Source organism: Hydractinia symbiolongicarpus, chromosome 5 (genome assembly GCF_029227915.1).
Source record: "Hydractinia symbiolongicarpus strain clone_291-10 chromosome 5, HSymV2.1, whole genome shotgun sequence".
Taxonomy (NCBI): domain Eukaryota; kingdom Metazoa; phylum Cnidaria; class Hydrozoa; order Anthoathecata; family Hydractiniidae; genus Hydractinia; species Hydractinia symbiolongicarpus.
In genome coordinates, this window is record NC_079879.1 from 24,914,508 (window position 1) to 24,931,460 (window position 16,953).

The window sequence follows — 16,953 nt, forward strand, 5'->3', positions numbered from 1 at the left end:
AATAATTTACTCTGGCCTATTCCAGTTTAGAAAATTGTGCCTATAACAAGCAAATAATTTGTGTAAGAAGAAAAACGTCTAAAATATGGGACAAGCATGCAGAGTACCAATTACCGTAGATAACAGTTCCAGCTAATAAAAGTTCGAGTTAACCGGTGTTCGAGTTACTGGCAGTTCAACTGTATGATGTAGTTTACTATTCGCGTTTTGTATAAAGTTTATTTTTATAGCTTCCATTATATTCATTCTAAGCTTTATAACTTTGTTTTGTATGTTTCTGTATGCAATAAAACTAACCATACAATCAATGACTTTTTATTATGTAACTTTAAAATTGTGTACTGTTATACCAGCCATTGCAAACCTTAACTCATTAACAATACATCGAATTCTGTTTCTACCAAACATGTCACACTCCGTATAGCATACTTCGTATATTAAGCATGTCATACTCCGTATACTAAGCATGTCACACACCGTATACTAAGAATCTCACATTCCATATACTAAGCCTGTCACACTCAGTATAGTAAGCATGTCACACTCTGTATAGCATATTTCGTATATGAAGCATGTCACAGTCCGTATGGCATACTCCGTATAGAATACTCCGTATGGCATACTCCGTATAGGATATACTCCGTATGGCATACTCCTTATAGCAAATTCTGCATACTCCCCATAGCGAATTCTGTATAACATAGTATTGCTTCAATTTCTTTTTAAATGTTACATAACATTTTTCTTTTCTAATATCAAATGGCAACTGTTGTATGTATCAGCACCCATGCAATAAAAACCACTTTTTGAAACTTCTAATTTAACTTTTGGCAAGCGTAATGATAACTGCTTATTCCGTGTAACCCTTTCGTGATTCATCAACTCGAAGTAACTGTTGAAGCTGTTACAACTCTCTTCATCAATACATTTTCGAACTACGCAACACACGTTTCTTATTATCATACTTTTGATTGATGTAACGTTTGCATTTTTCAAGACATTTCTCGCTCTGTTGTCCAGAGACACAAGACTTTTCTGTTATGTATTTGTAAATTTAATAGTAGCAGTGTTGTCATCAATTTGCCATCTCAATGCTGATAGGAGACGAAGCCTTGTTGAAGCTTTCTTGTAGGCTGGGTCAAAATATACCTGCATAGATAGTTTTGAATCCAGAATCGAACCCAAATATTTTTACTGGCTTGTCGTGTTGACTTCCACAAAAGTGTGAAATAGCTTGAGCTTGTGGGATACTGAATAATTTCAACACCTGGCATGTGTATCATAACCTCATAATTTGCTGCATGGCTATAATATTTGAATAAAATCAAACAAGTTTGACTTTAATAATAATGTGGGTGATTTGGTTTCGAATGTCTTTTAATTGTGTCACAATACATCTATTATCTGCTAGCGTTGTTGTGGCAACGATGTTTTTGAAATTAAATGAAATTTAAACAAACATTATAACAAAATATAAGTATATTGTAGAAATATTATAACTGTATTATAGAATATATTTAATGATATTATACAAGTATATCCTGGCCTTATGGAGAAATATATTCCATTGTTTTCTATTTATTCACCCGTTTAGCAAATGTGTAAAAATACTCAATTATAAATAATTCAGCACTCAAAAAGATGTAAACAAAATTGGTATTCTTACCGGAATGTTTTATATTTTAGGTCTAGTGTGTTGTCGTTCTGCAACGTTTTAGGTAAGAAACTTTGCAGAACGACACCGTACCGTTTTTTATGCGAAAAACATCAAAACATCTTCGAATTTCTTCAATATTAAAGCCTTCTAAGTCTTTTTATTTAGATCTTTTTGTTATGATAGCTGTAACATGTAAATTAATTTAAAATAAAGTAGACCAAGGTAGTCAATCTTGTCTTTAAAATCAGCGCTCTCATTATGAACTTTTATTCAGCAGCAGTGCGCCTCTCCTTTAAATTTCGCGATTTTGCGAATCAGAGCTTTGCATTCCTATAGATCTTGCGAGAAATTAATTTTGTGAATGGATCTTGTCGATGAGAAGAAGGGGACTAGGTTATCCTTGTTAAAATAACGATCAGAAAGCTACAATGAGAGGTATAACTTGTCTAATACAAGCCATACCTTTCTAAAAGGTAATCCTAATGATTTGTACGATAAACTACTTGGTGCGGTTGCTCTCTAAATGTGCAAGAAAAAATGGAAAGCTGCCCGTTGAAAGAAATCCAACCTCGAATCACAAAAAAATGAAATCAGACGCAGTGATACGGAAACAAGAAGACACGCAATCCACGATCAATCTACACTAAACTGTCCAGAAACCATATGCAACTCACAACATCAGATTTCGTTTTACTTGATTTGTGTATTTTCTGATGCAGTGAAAAATTTCATTTGCAAAATTGTCTTTACCCTTTCTTTACTGAAACCAGTGCTTTACCATTCTGAGAAAGAATTGTCCCAACAGTCTCTTATAAAAATTATTTCTGTTCTTAACATGGCGTAGGCGGAGAATTTTGTGTCGCTATTAAAAAAAAAATCATATGAAAATAGGAACATATTTTGACGAATGGCAACAGTGGCTCTCAAAAGCTCAAAATTTGCGAAATTGCCAAATTTAACTTCCTCGAAATTGATTTAATAAGAAAATAAGACAACCACTTTAAACAGTTTATCTTAAATTAACGTTCTTCTTTGATAACTTTAACAGTACCTTAGTTTCACCATAAGTATAAATTTTAGAAGTATAAATCAGCTCATTAGAAGGATAAATCAGCTCATTGGACCTAATAGTCGGTGACATGTGGAATAATCCACGGGTTCGCCCGTCCTTTTTATACCGCATTGTGTGCGTCTGGATACTTTTACACGTCTGCACAAATATGCAAAATATGATATATTTAACACATTTAAAAAAGTGTTCCACATCTGTACAGCAGTTATAAAATCATTTGTAATCTAACCCAATCAATGTTCACTTTCCATTTTATTATTCTATTTTACTGTCACCGTTCTCAATTCGAATGGAATGGATTACAGTCCAAAATCAAATGATTAAATGACATGCTAATTTTCAAATGATTGTCTGTGAAATTGTTGCTAAAATAGTCAGCCAAGCCCTTACCCAAACCACATTATGAAGAATCAGTTCATGAAACAACGGTGATGTTGCAAAAGGCTTTTCTTCCAACAAACAATTTTACTACATTTCCAGTCAATACAACAATTAACAAAACGCCCATATGTGAACTTATGGCATCTGTGGTACTGTAAATGCAGGAATCGTCATAGGAAGCCGGGCCACCGCAGATACTAAGACTTGTGCAAAACTTGGATGATTCGCATGAATCAATTTGGCTATTGTGCTTTTAAATAGAACTTGCCCAGGAAGCTAGATGTTCATGTAATTGATGACGAATGCAATCATCTGTAATACATCTCTTGGTAAATTGCGCATCAAGACTTTAAATTCAAAAATAATGGCTAAATAGACTATTAAACAACATACAACAAATATAGATATATAAAACGCCTGTTTATCACTGCAGTATAATTTGGAAAACGAAAAGAGCGACACAACATACAGAATTGTACACAAAGCAAATATCACACTTAAAGCAAACGATTCCAATTTAGTAAATCATAAACTATCAAATGCAACAAGATGTCTATACTGAAACAACTGTACGTTGAAACAATAGTTACAACACATAAAAGTAAAAACGTTTTATTGGCTAGCAGAAGAGAAAAAACAAGTTTCATCGATAAACTCTCGTCAAAATTATCTTTTCCTTTCTCTATAGCTCTGTCATCCTTACAATAATCTGTTTTATCAGTATCACTGATTCTTTCACTTTTATCAATCTTTGGCTTATCTTTTTCCACAAACTTTAAATCCAGTGCTTTTTTAGGCAAACGTATGTGTGATACAACTATAACTAAAGCCGTGATAGACATGAATATTCCAATGAAATCTAAATAGTTCACAACAAATGACCCTATTTTAAAATCGATTTCTTTAAACATAACTCCAAAAACTGGACCACTTGTGAATCGAACACAAGATTGCCTTCGTGCCATCTTCTCGGTTATGCAAGCAAACCAGTTCACCAGCACATACACTTATGTATCAATCGCCAACACCTGCAAGCAATCGTCCAATTATTTAAAATGCTAGATGAAGATATATAACATACAAGAGATTGCCAAGTAATATCAACATTAAAGAGAGATTCGCATACATTTTCAAATTTCTAGTTTATCAACAAACCGGCCACCGGCAGTTCCAACAATAACTGAACTTGCAGCAAACATTCTGATTATAGTAGATTAGTAGAAATTTGTATTCTCTGTTTTTATTAATTTTCCAGGTAGAAGACCAAGGTAGATAAAATTAGAAGACCAAGGTTGACAAAATTATATTGTAATCCAATCCAGCAAGAAATGCTGTATACAATGACTGTGTTTCAACTTTGTTTTGTTATTTTGCTTTTATATTTGCATCTAAAAGTAAGACAAGTTAGTTACAACAATGTTTTAGCGCTTAGACCAAGTAAAGGTTCCGAGTGATATGGATAAAACCCGCAACAGAACAATAAACATTTAAACTTGTGGCCAAAAAGTAACTTTTTTACAAATTTGAAATAATACGTACAAAAAAGGTATATAAAGCATGTTGTGTTTAAATCCCAGGTTGTAACTGAATATAGCTAGTTGACCTAAGACTTAGTTAAACCCCAGCAGTAAAAATTAAAAGTAATTAGTGCGCACTCCAACGCAGATGATTTATATGTCAAAAGGCCGACCATAAGCACATGCAACAGAACAAGCAAATAGTTACTGGCTTTTTACACGATCGTCATTTCTTTGCTCTGATTAAAACGGCTTTTGAAGAGGTCCAAATTACAGGATAATGTTTAAGTTTTGTTATAAAAGAGCAATGACGTATAAGAATTCACACAATTTTTTCTTTTTGTCTGACAAATCGTAAATTAGTGACTCATAATCTGATATTGATATTTACTAGCTGCAACATGCTCTATACTGTTAAAAATTTGCGTTACCCAATTTTGGTGAAGTTCAAGATGGTTTTAGTCGCGCCTTAATTTTATGAATTTGCAATAGTGTTAGCAAGATTTAAAATTGGATCAAAAACAGCTCTTCAACAGCTTATATTTGAGACACAATTAATCGTCAATAAACTGTTGTGTCTTTTGCATCATAAGAACTCTCCTGTACGAAAAGAGTGTAACTGGTAATCTAAAAGAGAAAGGCTTGTATAACTTACACTAATCATTATCGCAGACCTATCCTCGCAGCTTTGACGAGCACAATGATAGAAATGCAATGTAGCAAAATATATGTTGAGAGATTAGGTGTAATATGCAAGAATTCTTCTTGAAGAAACAAATTTGTGTTGCAAGTTTCATAGAAATTTTTAGTGGTAGTTTCAAATAATAGCCAATATCATAGGTTCTAAAAGGTATTGGACCTAAAAATATAGCATGCAGGTGTCTAATAGATAAGTATCATGGGCATTCAACATTGAAAAAAGGAGTTATTAAAAGAAAACTGTTTTTATTATAATGCAGGTGGAAATGACGCTTTGTGCGTTAAATTTTCATTTGAAAAGTTTTAGAGCTCGACGAGAACTGAAGATATGGCTGTATTTGTTTACCACAAGGACTGTGTGAGATTACTCAGGTTACCCACTACCAAGCATGTCAAGTATTTAATTCAATCTAAACAATTTAGCCATAAGTGCAGGTGGCAGTCAGGCGCGGATTTAGACTAGGTCAACCCTGTCACGCGACCTAGTAAAAAAATGCCGAGGATTAAAATCGAATTCTGTCGAATTTACCCGGAATCTGAAGATCGAAATATTTCTCCTTGTTTTCTCATAACGCGAATTGGATCAACCTATGTTGACCTGACCTGTGTTAGCCAGTCTTGGCTCTAGGTTATCCCGCGAGGCTTTTACCGTCGACTAGAATCAAACCTATGTGGGCCCGACCTATTTTGAGTCAGAAATTTTGAAGTCAGCCCAGTCTTGGCTCTAGGTTATCCCGCGAGGCTTTTACCGTCGACAAGAATCAAACCTATGTTGGCCTGACCTATTTTTAGTCAGAAATTTTGAAGCCAGCCAGTCTTGGCTCTAGGTTATCCCGTGAGGCTTTCACCATACACTAGAGTCAACCTATCTTGGCCTGACCTATTTTTAGTCAGAAATTTTGAAGCCAGCCAGTCTTGGCTCTAGGTTATCCCGTGAGGCTTTCACCGTTGACTAGAATCAACCTATGTGGGCCTGACCTATTTTTAGTCAGAAAGTTTTAAACAAACCTGTCAAAATTTGTAGCATGTTGGTATAAATATAAGTAAGGCATGCGGAAGATTCTTTCCGTTCTCAACATGGCTTGCAAGAGCTTGAGAGAGCGTGTGGAGTTAGTTTTTGAAAACGAAAATTTTGATGAGCTACCTCAAATTTACGCCGAATTAAATAAAAAGTTTAAATGTAATTCTGTTTTGCCATCTACTGACGTGTTGCAAAAACAACTTACTTTTGGTTTTATCCAAAGAAATTGCCATGCAGAATACTACCTTCCTGCCTATGTGAAAGCAAAGAAGGATGGTTGCGCAATTACGTTGAAGTGAGTTGTTTATGTTTATCTTTTGTTGTTTCTATAATAGCTATGCGTTTTTGTTACTATGACCACTAACTATGCAGCTGAATATTGTCTTAAAAAAGATTATGAATAATCTTTGTTGTTTTAAAATGTGCAAAGGTCATCTCAAATATGTCTTGCTTGTTCAGTTTCTTTTGTTGATGCATTCTTAGTTTATTTATATATTGAGCAAGTTGAATTTCATAAACAAACCTTTAATAGGCAGCAGTTTGGCAAAATGTGTAGTTAAAGTTTTAGAATAGCTAGCAATACCTATTTTTATTACAGGTCTCAGGTCAATGGAAATTGCCTGTACAGTTCTATGGCGTTGTGTTTGTTTGGGAAAAATGTGATGGTTGACGACTTACGAATTCTTGTGTCAGTGGAGCTAATGATGAATGCTAGCTTTTACTGTAAGCATCCTCTATTTTCTTCTATCCTTGCTCTTCCAGAAAGTCTCTTTAAATCTATGGAAGATATTCTCAATATGTCTGTCTGCAATTCTGCATTTAACACAGACAAAAAACAAGAAGACTTAGTTAAGGAGGTAGCCATTTTAAATTTAGTAGATCGGAAATATTGTTCCTTTCTTGCTATGCTTGCTCTGTCATCTGTCACAAACAGGAATATATTTTCTTATTACCCAGATTATGGATGCAAAAAAGCTCAAATGTTGTTTAACCAATTAATAGAGCCTAGACAACCAAGCTCTGCTTTTGCTATTCACATTTTGTTTTGCTATGAGGGCTTACTTCCATCCAGAGAAAATTTTGCACCTAATCATTTCGTTCCAATTATTTTTAAGCAGATACATAAACGCAAGTCAGGTTCAGCTGCGGACACAAAAGTTTTATCTCCTCCTGTGAAAAGGCAAACAAGGTTTTTTCCGGATGCACAGGCAACAGGGAAATTATCTCTTGTAAAACCTGTGATTAAAGATAAACAGTTTAATTTCTTTCCTAATAAAGCTTCCTTTAACAATAAACTAACTGAAGATTATAAAGATAGTAACAATAATAGCACATCTGTTGAAGATTTTAATAACAATGACAAAGCTTTAAATGATATTTCCTTTGCTACTGTTTTAAATTTTGAACATCAATATGACGTTGCCTCTTTCCTTTCTAAAGTTTCAGGTCTAAATGATAAAGGTGTACACAACCTAATCACCAATGTTTTTGTGCCCGATAAATCTTTTATTTTTCCTAAAAAAAGTGGGCGTTCCTTTCGGCATGAATGGCTAAAGACCTTTTTATGGCTTAAATATTCACCAACTTTGGATGGAGCATTTTGTTTGCCATGTATCCTTTTTGGTCACAAGGTTGCTAACAAAACTTCTAAGTTACAGAAATTGCTTTCTCAACCTTTTCGACATTGGCCAGCTGCCAAAAACTTTTTTAAACAACATGAAACATCAAAAAATGGTTTACATATTCAAACCAGCCTAAGTTTCATACTCAATATATTTCTCTCTCTCCTCTCCCCCCCCCTCCCCATTTTTGGTGATGACAAACCTGATTGATTCAAAATTGTCCCCGGGCTCAGTAGGCTCCGCTGACAGTACCTGGGTCAAGGAGTAACTAAGTCTTTTTTTTCCTTCTAAGCTTTCTCGAATGCTTAAATTTTACGTGGTGGTGATGAAGGTGATGATAACGTTATGAATCCAATTACCTTCTTTTTAGTTTTTTTCATTTACCTTCTTACAGTAGTTATATACAGTACATTTGTTTTTGCGATGATGTGACAAAACAGCAAGCTGCAATGATAATACTTAACCCTCTGCAAATTTTACAATCATCATACGATGATGTAACAAAACAGCAAGCTGTAATGATAATACTCAACCCTCTGAAAATTTTACAATCATCATACGATGATGTGACAAAACAGCTAGCTGCAATGATAATTAATTCCTGTGCGTGCAGTTGACAGAGCCATTTCTTTACTTCCACTTTAACAATAACTTCTTTCTATAAATAAATTTTCCTTATTCCGGGCTCGGCCTGACTCCAGCCGACAGTACCTGGTTTCCGGAGCGGCATTATGACTGTCCATGTCGGGCTTAACGAACTATATTTTCATTCTATTTTTCGTTTGTCCTAGGCATGCTGACGAGCCCTGACATTGGGCGAAACAGTCTAAAAATGATTTATGCTAACGAAATACATTTAAGTTGTCATTCTTTTTCTATTTGAAGTGTTTATGCTGAGCTGCGGCGTTTATGAGAATGTTTCGTTTCTGTTATCAAGGTCTAAAACGTCTGCATACGAGGTTGTTTTTTGTCCCCGTTTAAGCCTATTTCAGGGTTCGCAAAGCCCGTTTTAGCGAAAGCTTCTGGGGCTCCGCCCCTGACCCCGCTTGGGGGGCTTACAGCGCCCCCCAAGACCCCCAGCTGTATATTCAAATTTTCTTAGTAGGTCATGATGCTGCGCATCATGACCTACAAAGAAAATTTGCTAGATCCGCCCCTGGCAGTTGTATTAAGGTCGTAATAGTTGAGTCAGTAAGGTGGTTATCAATTGCATTTTGTTGGTGTCACAAAGTCATCAGTTGAGGTATCATATTTCTAAGTTCATTCTGTACAAAAATCTATTCTTTACTTATGGAAACTTCCAAAGCCACTGCTTTCAGATATTGCAAAGAGAAAGATTTTTCACACCGTAAACTTCTCATGAAGATGGAAATAGTAAAAATAGGCAAATACGGGCAAATTTCTTTTGACACCTGGGTTTCTTTGAAATAAAATTGTTCCATGAGACGAATTGATGTAATAAAATCGAATCAGTTTGATCATATTACATTAATTTTTGAGCAGACCAGTTTGATTTTATTAGATCAATTTTTGAGCACTTTTATGTCATACTGGTATTATTTTTTTAATATTACTAGTCAGTGACTTGTGGAAAAATCTACGAGTTCACCCGTCCTTTATTCTCCGCAATTCGTATATCTAGCTACTGTGGTTACCATTTTGCGTGACAAACAGACGCATACAGGTATTATTATATAGACTAGTCGTTAACCCGTGAAAAAATCCACGCGGTTGCCCGTCCTTTATATATCGCGTTTCGTGTTTCGGTAACAGGACGCGACTTTCGCTGACAGACAGACAGACGACGGCTATTATTTAAGAGATTCATGATTTTTTTATAGAATGTATACGCAACAATTTAAGTCAATTTGAGTTAATATTATTTTCGAAAAATTGATCTGGAAAATTGTTCCGTGTATTCAAACTTTTATTTTTACATAAAAATATCAGGAAACATAATACATGCTAGTGTAATTAGTATAGACTAGTCGGTGGCCTGTGGAAAAATCCACGTATTCAGCCGTCCTCGCTACTTGCGGTACCATTTTCCGTTACAGACAAACATATATGGGTATTATAATATAGATAGTACTTTGAAGTATTTAACAAAATACGTTTATTTAACGTATATTTATTGACAGATAGGTTGACAGATAGGTTTCTCAATTATTGAGAGACTAGTCGATAAGCCCCGTGAAAAAACCCACTCAGGCAGATTTAAAAGTAAAAAAGGGTCAGTTGAATTTTGATGACGTCAGCAACCCATCCACAAAAAATAATTTAAAACTTGTTTTCATGTTGCTTCTGTTGTGTAGAGCTTAAAGCGTTGATCGAGAAAATGTATAGAATCATATGTTTGCGACGAACGCCTAAACAAAGGTATATAGTAAATTGTTAGTGCAGTATTAAATTCAGTAAATTTAATTGTTACAAGATTAAAAATATGTAATAATGCTATCTAATTAAACACCTTTGTAAACCAGGAAACTCACAGAAGACAAATAACTAGTCTTATCATTGAGAACCTGTTGAAATAACATATCATGCTCTTGCTATAAAGACGCTTGTATATAAAAATATGCATGAAAAAGAGAATTAAAATAACCTACGTATAAAATGCTAAATAACAAATGCCTGCAAAAGATAAATTAAGATCTAAAAGTATAAGACTTTATTGTTCAATCTGTGTAATATAAATGTTTTTACTTTGTTTTGAAAACATTTAAAGGATCGCTCATTGTCAAGTACAAATCTAACAATTTTGTGTATGCTATTCCAGATATACTGACCACGATATGGAGTTGAAAACTCACTGGCCTTAGTTTTTCTGTATGGTGGATAGTACTGGCCGGATGACCTGGTTGAATATTTACTTTCTCTTACTTGAAACATGTTAGAAATTATGGAGGGTATAGATTTGTTTTTCATTTTATACATAAAGCATACATTCTGAAAAATATTTATCTGGAAAATATTTAAAGCGTTTATAGACTGAAGTAGTGGTTTGCTATGCGTAAGTTTGTCTTGGAAAAGAATAGTCCTTACAGCGTGTTTTTGACGTTTATATATCGATTCAAGTTTAGATTTATCAGTGCTGCCCCAAACTATATTTGCGTAATTTATATAACTATGTACGAATGAAAAATATAAATTTATTAGACAATGTTTATTTAGGAGGTGTCGAGCTTTATAAAGAACACCAATAGAGTTTGAAAGTTTTATACTTACAGTTTCAATGTGTTTCCGCCAGGTAAGACTCTCATCTAGTAAAATTCCCAGGAACTCCGTTTCTGTTTCACGTGAGATTGTGAAATCTCCGATTTTTAATTCCGGTAATATTGTTGGTAGTCTCTTTCTTTTATGCGCTCGGTGGAATAATGTATATTTGGTCTTTTTAACATTTAGAGATAATTTATTTGCCTAAACCACTCTGTTAGTTTTATAAGTTCGTTGTGTACAGTTCTGTAGAGTGTATTGAGATCTTTATGAGAATAGAAAAGGTTAGTATCATCTGCAAACATAATGGGATTTAGAAATTGAGTGGAATAATGAAGAACATTAATGTAAATCAAAAACAGGAGAGGCCCAAGTATAGAGCCTTAAGGGACCCCACATTTTATCGCCAGATTATCAGTTCTTTTGCCATTCCCAGCATTGAAAAACTGTGTGCGATTAGATAAATAACTTTCAAACCACTTTAACGTAATTCCGTCTATACCATATGCATGTAGTTTTTCTAGTAAAATCTTATGATTAGCAGTATCAAAAGCTTTTGAAAGGTCAATAAACACACCCAGGGTATATTTATCGCTTAAAAAGGAATTGTGTAAATCTTCCACAAGTTGCATAATGGGATATAAGGGGTTTAAAATTTTGCTGACTTCAGCAAAGACCAGTCAAAGCACAAAAAATTTTTTAGAAATTTGTATATCCGTTGTCTTTATCGTATAGATCTTGAAATGGTGATCAAGAAAATGTATTGAATCATGTACTTCTAACAAACGGTTACGGAAATATTGTGGTTTAAAGGTTTTTTGATGACGCCATAAACCTGTGCATTCCAAAACGGAGACACAGGTTTGGAAAACTTACACAAATTGGTCCCAGGTGGTCCCTACTTTCCCACGTGGTGAAAAAAGGTTGACGTCACCACCTCGTTTCCAAGTTGTTTGGCATCAAAGTTTTAAGGTGGTAGGGCTATAAAAAATACCTTAAAACGCTAAAAATTACATTTTTTTTTCTTTTTTGGAATCTGAGTATTTAATATATCTACTTTCCATTACCAATCAATAATAATGATAAACTGATACATTTTGTGCTTTTTGAGGCTTTAGAAACTCGTTTATAGCAAAAAAGTTCCTTAGCAACGCCCATAGTTACCACATCAAGAAGTTTTACCCAAATTTACCTCTCCCTTTATTGCCCCAAATTTAGAGACACTGATCTGGAAGAGATATTGACATATCTACTTTGCTTTCTGATTATTTTGCCGGTCTAAAACCCACATTTTAAAATCACAAATCCCATTTAAAGTGAAGTTAGCTAGCTAGCTACTTTAACTATATAACGTTGTCAGTATGGATAAAAATAATGCAGATAACCAACAGGATACTAGCAAAATTACTACTAGAAATTAAAAAAAAGGTTGCGAAGCATTTCGCAAGTTGCAAGCAAAATTAAACTATCCAATACTTTGTCCCTAGCGCTTCTTGTTTCTTTGGCGCTAACATCTTCCGAAATACATCAAAATTGAATATCATATAGAAGAACCCTGGGGACGAGGTAGGAAAATGAACGCTCTGCGGAACAATTCGTTGCTCAAAAACAGTTTTTTTTGCGAATAGACTGCGCGAGTATTTGATGTGCGTGGGATATTCTTTTCAAAATGTGCGAGAAAATTAGATTACGCGAAACTAACAAAAACGAATAACGCGTGTTAAAATTTTGTACCGCCTTTTCCCACAAATTGGTAAAAGTAAAGAGCGCAATACAAAATTACACTTTTAGCAGTATTCCGAAAGATATGTGATACATCGAGTTGTACAACCCGCAGAAGTTGGTCCTAACGTAACGATTTCGTAAATGACCTCACAACAAAACAGTATTTTTTTCACGTAAAAATACCGGCAGTAGAAGCCACAGAATCTGCTGGAACGAATTTCGAAAACTCACGGGAAACAATTAAAACAAAAACAAACAAATCAAAACAGTTTTTTAACTTTATCAAGATTTATTAAATAGCTTCAAATTTGGGCAGAAAAACAATAACGGATTCGCCTTCTTTTTACCACACGCATTAGAAGATTACATCACTCACTCCCATTGTACACAATCTAAAAGAAAAAGAAAACATTTTCATATAGTGAAGCTTCCAGTGCCTTTAAGGGATGGTCAAGTCAATGGAATTGAAAGCACTGTTTTTCATCTTATAAATAATTAAGGCTAATTCGGAAAAGTATAAAAGAAAAAAACTAAACAATTTGGCAACTTTACTAATTTTATACGCAAAGTTCCAACCATACCAACAGTTTCCAAATCTGACAAAATCATTTTAGAAGTGTTTATTTTTTCAGAATTTGATTGATGCAAGGCCAAGGGAAATTAAATAAGTTTATTGTCCTAGACCCATTTAAAAACATATGCTTCTCATCGTTCAGTTTTTTTTCAACCAACATTAATGTAATCACCCAGAGGAAATTATAATGTCTCTTGTGCGTGTTTTAGAAGCTGAGTACACAAATACACAAATATTACAAGTGCTGAACTTTGGCAATCATATTTTGCAATCAGACCCTTTTAAAAACTATGCTGAACCATGTCAATTATTAAATTCAGCACTAATAGAAAAGCACCTTGGATAGGATTCTTTGTTGGGCGAATAAAATGACTGACAAATGGTTTATCGTGAATGAAATAGTAATTTTTACACAAATAATTTAAAAAATAATGAACTTTGTTATGTGGGTTGTTCTCAAACACACATGGGCGGTGGAAAAAAAGCTGTGATGTAATTTCTCTTGGTCTATTATTCCTGAGAATATTCTAAAATAAGAGGGTGTCAATAAGCTGCAAACAGCCACATATATAAGGGCAAGTTCGGGCAACTTTTCCAATTAAATTAGTGATTGTCTTCCAAAACCGCCCCCACTTTCCCGAACTTGCCTGGAGCATTTTCAAAATTCAATTCCTTGTAACATACCTTGTGGACGATAGTTGGAAAAAGATGCTTTAAGAGAAAGAAGTTAATAAAAATTAAAAGTTATTTATCAAGTAAATTTTATCAAAAACCATCAAAAACAGTTCTTTTAAGAACTTTACTACCACATAGTTTACTTTATGGTCTTTGCAGGTTTTTTCGGGTGAATACTTCAATTTTTTTGCAAAACGCTAAACTTGCCCAAAAACGCCTGCACGTTATACGGCGTATGCAGCTTATCAGCACCCTTGTTCTAAAATTACAAGCAGTTTCGAAGATGCCCACGCCGTTTAGAGGACGTGGTGCGGCTTAAAGTAAGTAAATATGTATTCTGTTTGAAGAATAAAGTTACAACTAAGTATACACAAATACAACCACAAGGGTTTTCTAAGCCGTGTACACCATATAAATATATAAACTTTCTTTTTTAAAAACTATATACATTTAAAAAAAAATGTTATGGGGGTGGGGGAACCGAGAAAAGAGCAAAAAGGGGAGTGTTTTTCTTTGACAATGAACTTAAATAAGTTATAAAATTAAAGGAATAGGTATTGAAAGATTACAAAAACTATTGAGTAGTATTGGTAATACTTTGAGCAAATGATGTTGTTTATAAATACTAATAATATATTATATAGTATCGCATAAAAAATATGTTTGATATACTATAGAACTAATAATTTCTCTTTTAAGTGATGTATAAATGTTGATATGAGAGTATCTTTTTTCAAGTTTACACAATATTGATTCCAGTAAGTAGGACCAAGATATAGTAAAGGAAGATATCTATTTCTGTGAGGAATATGAAGACCCATGTTTTGAGACTGTCTGGTGTTATGATTATGTACACTATCAGATTTTTTAAATATGTTGTAAACATTAGGAGGTAGGTTATTTTTATGAAACTGAAATAACAACCTGCAGGCATTAACCATGTATATCTGATTGAATGTTAAAAGTTTCATATCGTTTATAGTTTGATTATTATTGGTTGTTAGAATTTGGTGACAATTATTTACTAATCTATTGATGGTGTTTATATTTTTAGTGTTTGGTGATCCCCAGTTGATAACACCATATTGGATATGTGATTGAACTAAACTATAGTATATGGAAAGTAAAGATTTGCATGGAAGAATAGGACCGAGAATAGGACCGATGCTTGGGCATCCTTGAAGTTCTGTTTAATGACAGTTTTAATGTTTTAATGTCGTTTTAAACCTTGTTCTCAGGGAGGGTGTACGGAAAACTAATTCCTATTGACAATTACATTGCTGTTGGTTTGATAGCAAAAGTGGATATTTTTTTAATTACTGTAACAGGTTACTTATATAATAAATAAAAAATGATAAAAAACGGTTGGTCAGCTCACTCTAGCGCCCAGAGCTATTTGTTTTGTCTGCGCCCTAGCTACAGGTTTTCCTATATCTGGCTATCAGTTAGGTAGTAATACAGCTTCTCCATATGTATTCTACAAATTACTTTCAATTCTTTTATACAAAACTGAGCTCTAGCTAGCTAGCTACCTTTCGTGTGATTAAGCCTTACCTTGATTTGGATAAAACCAATTAAAATTGATAATATTGTATTCTTACATCTTCTTAGAAACAATAAAATAAAACACAGCTCGGCGCGTTATAATTGTACAAATTACTTCAATTTTTCTTTAGGAAAGGGTACCTCACACAGGAGCTTTCCAATCCAACTAAAATCTCCAGAAAAAGCACAGCAACAAAAAAGCTTAAAATACACAAGTAAAGTCGATTAGAAACAGGACTAGCAATAAATTTCTTCAAAAGAAGAAAACCGTTTTAATACTATTATATTCCATTAAAATACAACTATAATAGTATTAGAAGCAAAATTGTAAAGTAATTAATTAATTATTTATACCATAATTAGCTATAATACAAAGAAATAAGGCATATTTTGGGTCTGTAAAATATACGTGTCTAAAATGCCGACTACCGTTTCTTCTTCACGGCATATTCCTCTTTGTGTGTTTAAGTTCGGCGGACGTATAATCCGGACCAAAAGACGGGGGGGTGGTCACAATCCGGGGGTGGGGGGGTACGAGCCGTACTTATTGCATTTTTTACTAAACTTATACTTTAACCCCTCGGTCCAAACTTATTTGTTTTATTAGAAAAAAAAATACCCTAGCTTTATGTGCAAAAATATCAGTCCTATTTCTTTACGCTGATTTTATATGATTTTTTTTCTATCGAAATTTTGAGAATCTCAATAATTCTCTTGGTATACCTCGCGTGTAGCAAACGTGCTCCACAATTTCGCTTCGCTCGCTTCGCTCGCAAAGCTCAATTGCTTCGCAAAAAGTAGCAATAAACAGAACTATAGTCGAAAAAGAAAAAGAAAATGGAACGGTTTTGTCCCAAAAACTTCATCTTCTGAAGTGTCAAATGTGATCGTTGCTGGTGTTGTTTATACACCTTCAAGCTCAACTTCTAACTCCAGTTCCAGTGAAAGAAAGTTATCTTCAGCATCTAGACGTGATAATGGTAACAAAATAACTTTTGATATGTCTTTGGAAGATATTGATAATGACTTATTTATTATCATTCATCTTAATGTGCTCAAAAATATATGTGGAGAACTTGCCTGTCCGAATTGTGCTGGTGAAGTGAGTATTTCTGATGACAAATTAAAACGACGAGGTTTTGCTCATTCCTTAAATATCAGTTGCTTGCAGTGTGGCTGGATTAAGTCATTTTATACATCTCCTGAAACCACTACAAACAAAAACACTCAAGGTCGTAGAGCATTTGAT

General features: G+C 34.0%; 1 protein-coding gene and 1 long non-coding RNA gene across 2 annotated transcripts; one reads left to right on the forward strand and one right to left on the reverse strand.

The window, feature by feature from the left end:
• Nucleotides 1–6,101: 6,101 nt before the first annotated feature.
• Nucleotides 6,102–12,806, forward strand: LOC130645597 (uncharacterized). The gene is made up of 2 exons (XM_057451637.1): nucleotides 6,102–6,642; nucleotides 6,946–12,806. Exons 1-2 carry the CDS (start codon nucleotides 6,377–6,379, stop codon nucleotides 8,177–8,179), a joined length of 1,500 nt encoding a protein of 499 aa, XP_057307620.1. The 5' UTR covers nucleotides 6,102–6,376; the 3' UTR covers nucleotides 8,180–12,806.
• A 265-nt stretch (nucleotides 12,807–13,071) lies between these two features.
• On the reverse strand, nucleotides 13,072–16,110 carry LOC130645598 (uncharacterized). The gene is made up of 2 exons (XR_008982715.1): nucleotides 15,714–16,110; nucleotides 13,072–13,302 (listed from the first exon to the last, which is right to left on the reverse strand). It is a non-coding gene; the product is annotated as an uncharacterized LOC130645598 (long non-coding RNA).
• Nucleotides 16,111–16,953: the final 843 nt, after the last annotated feature.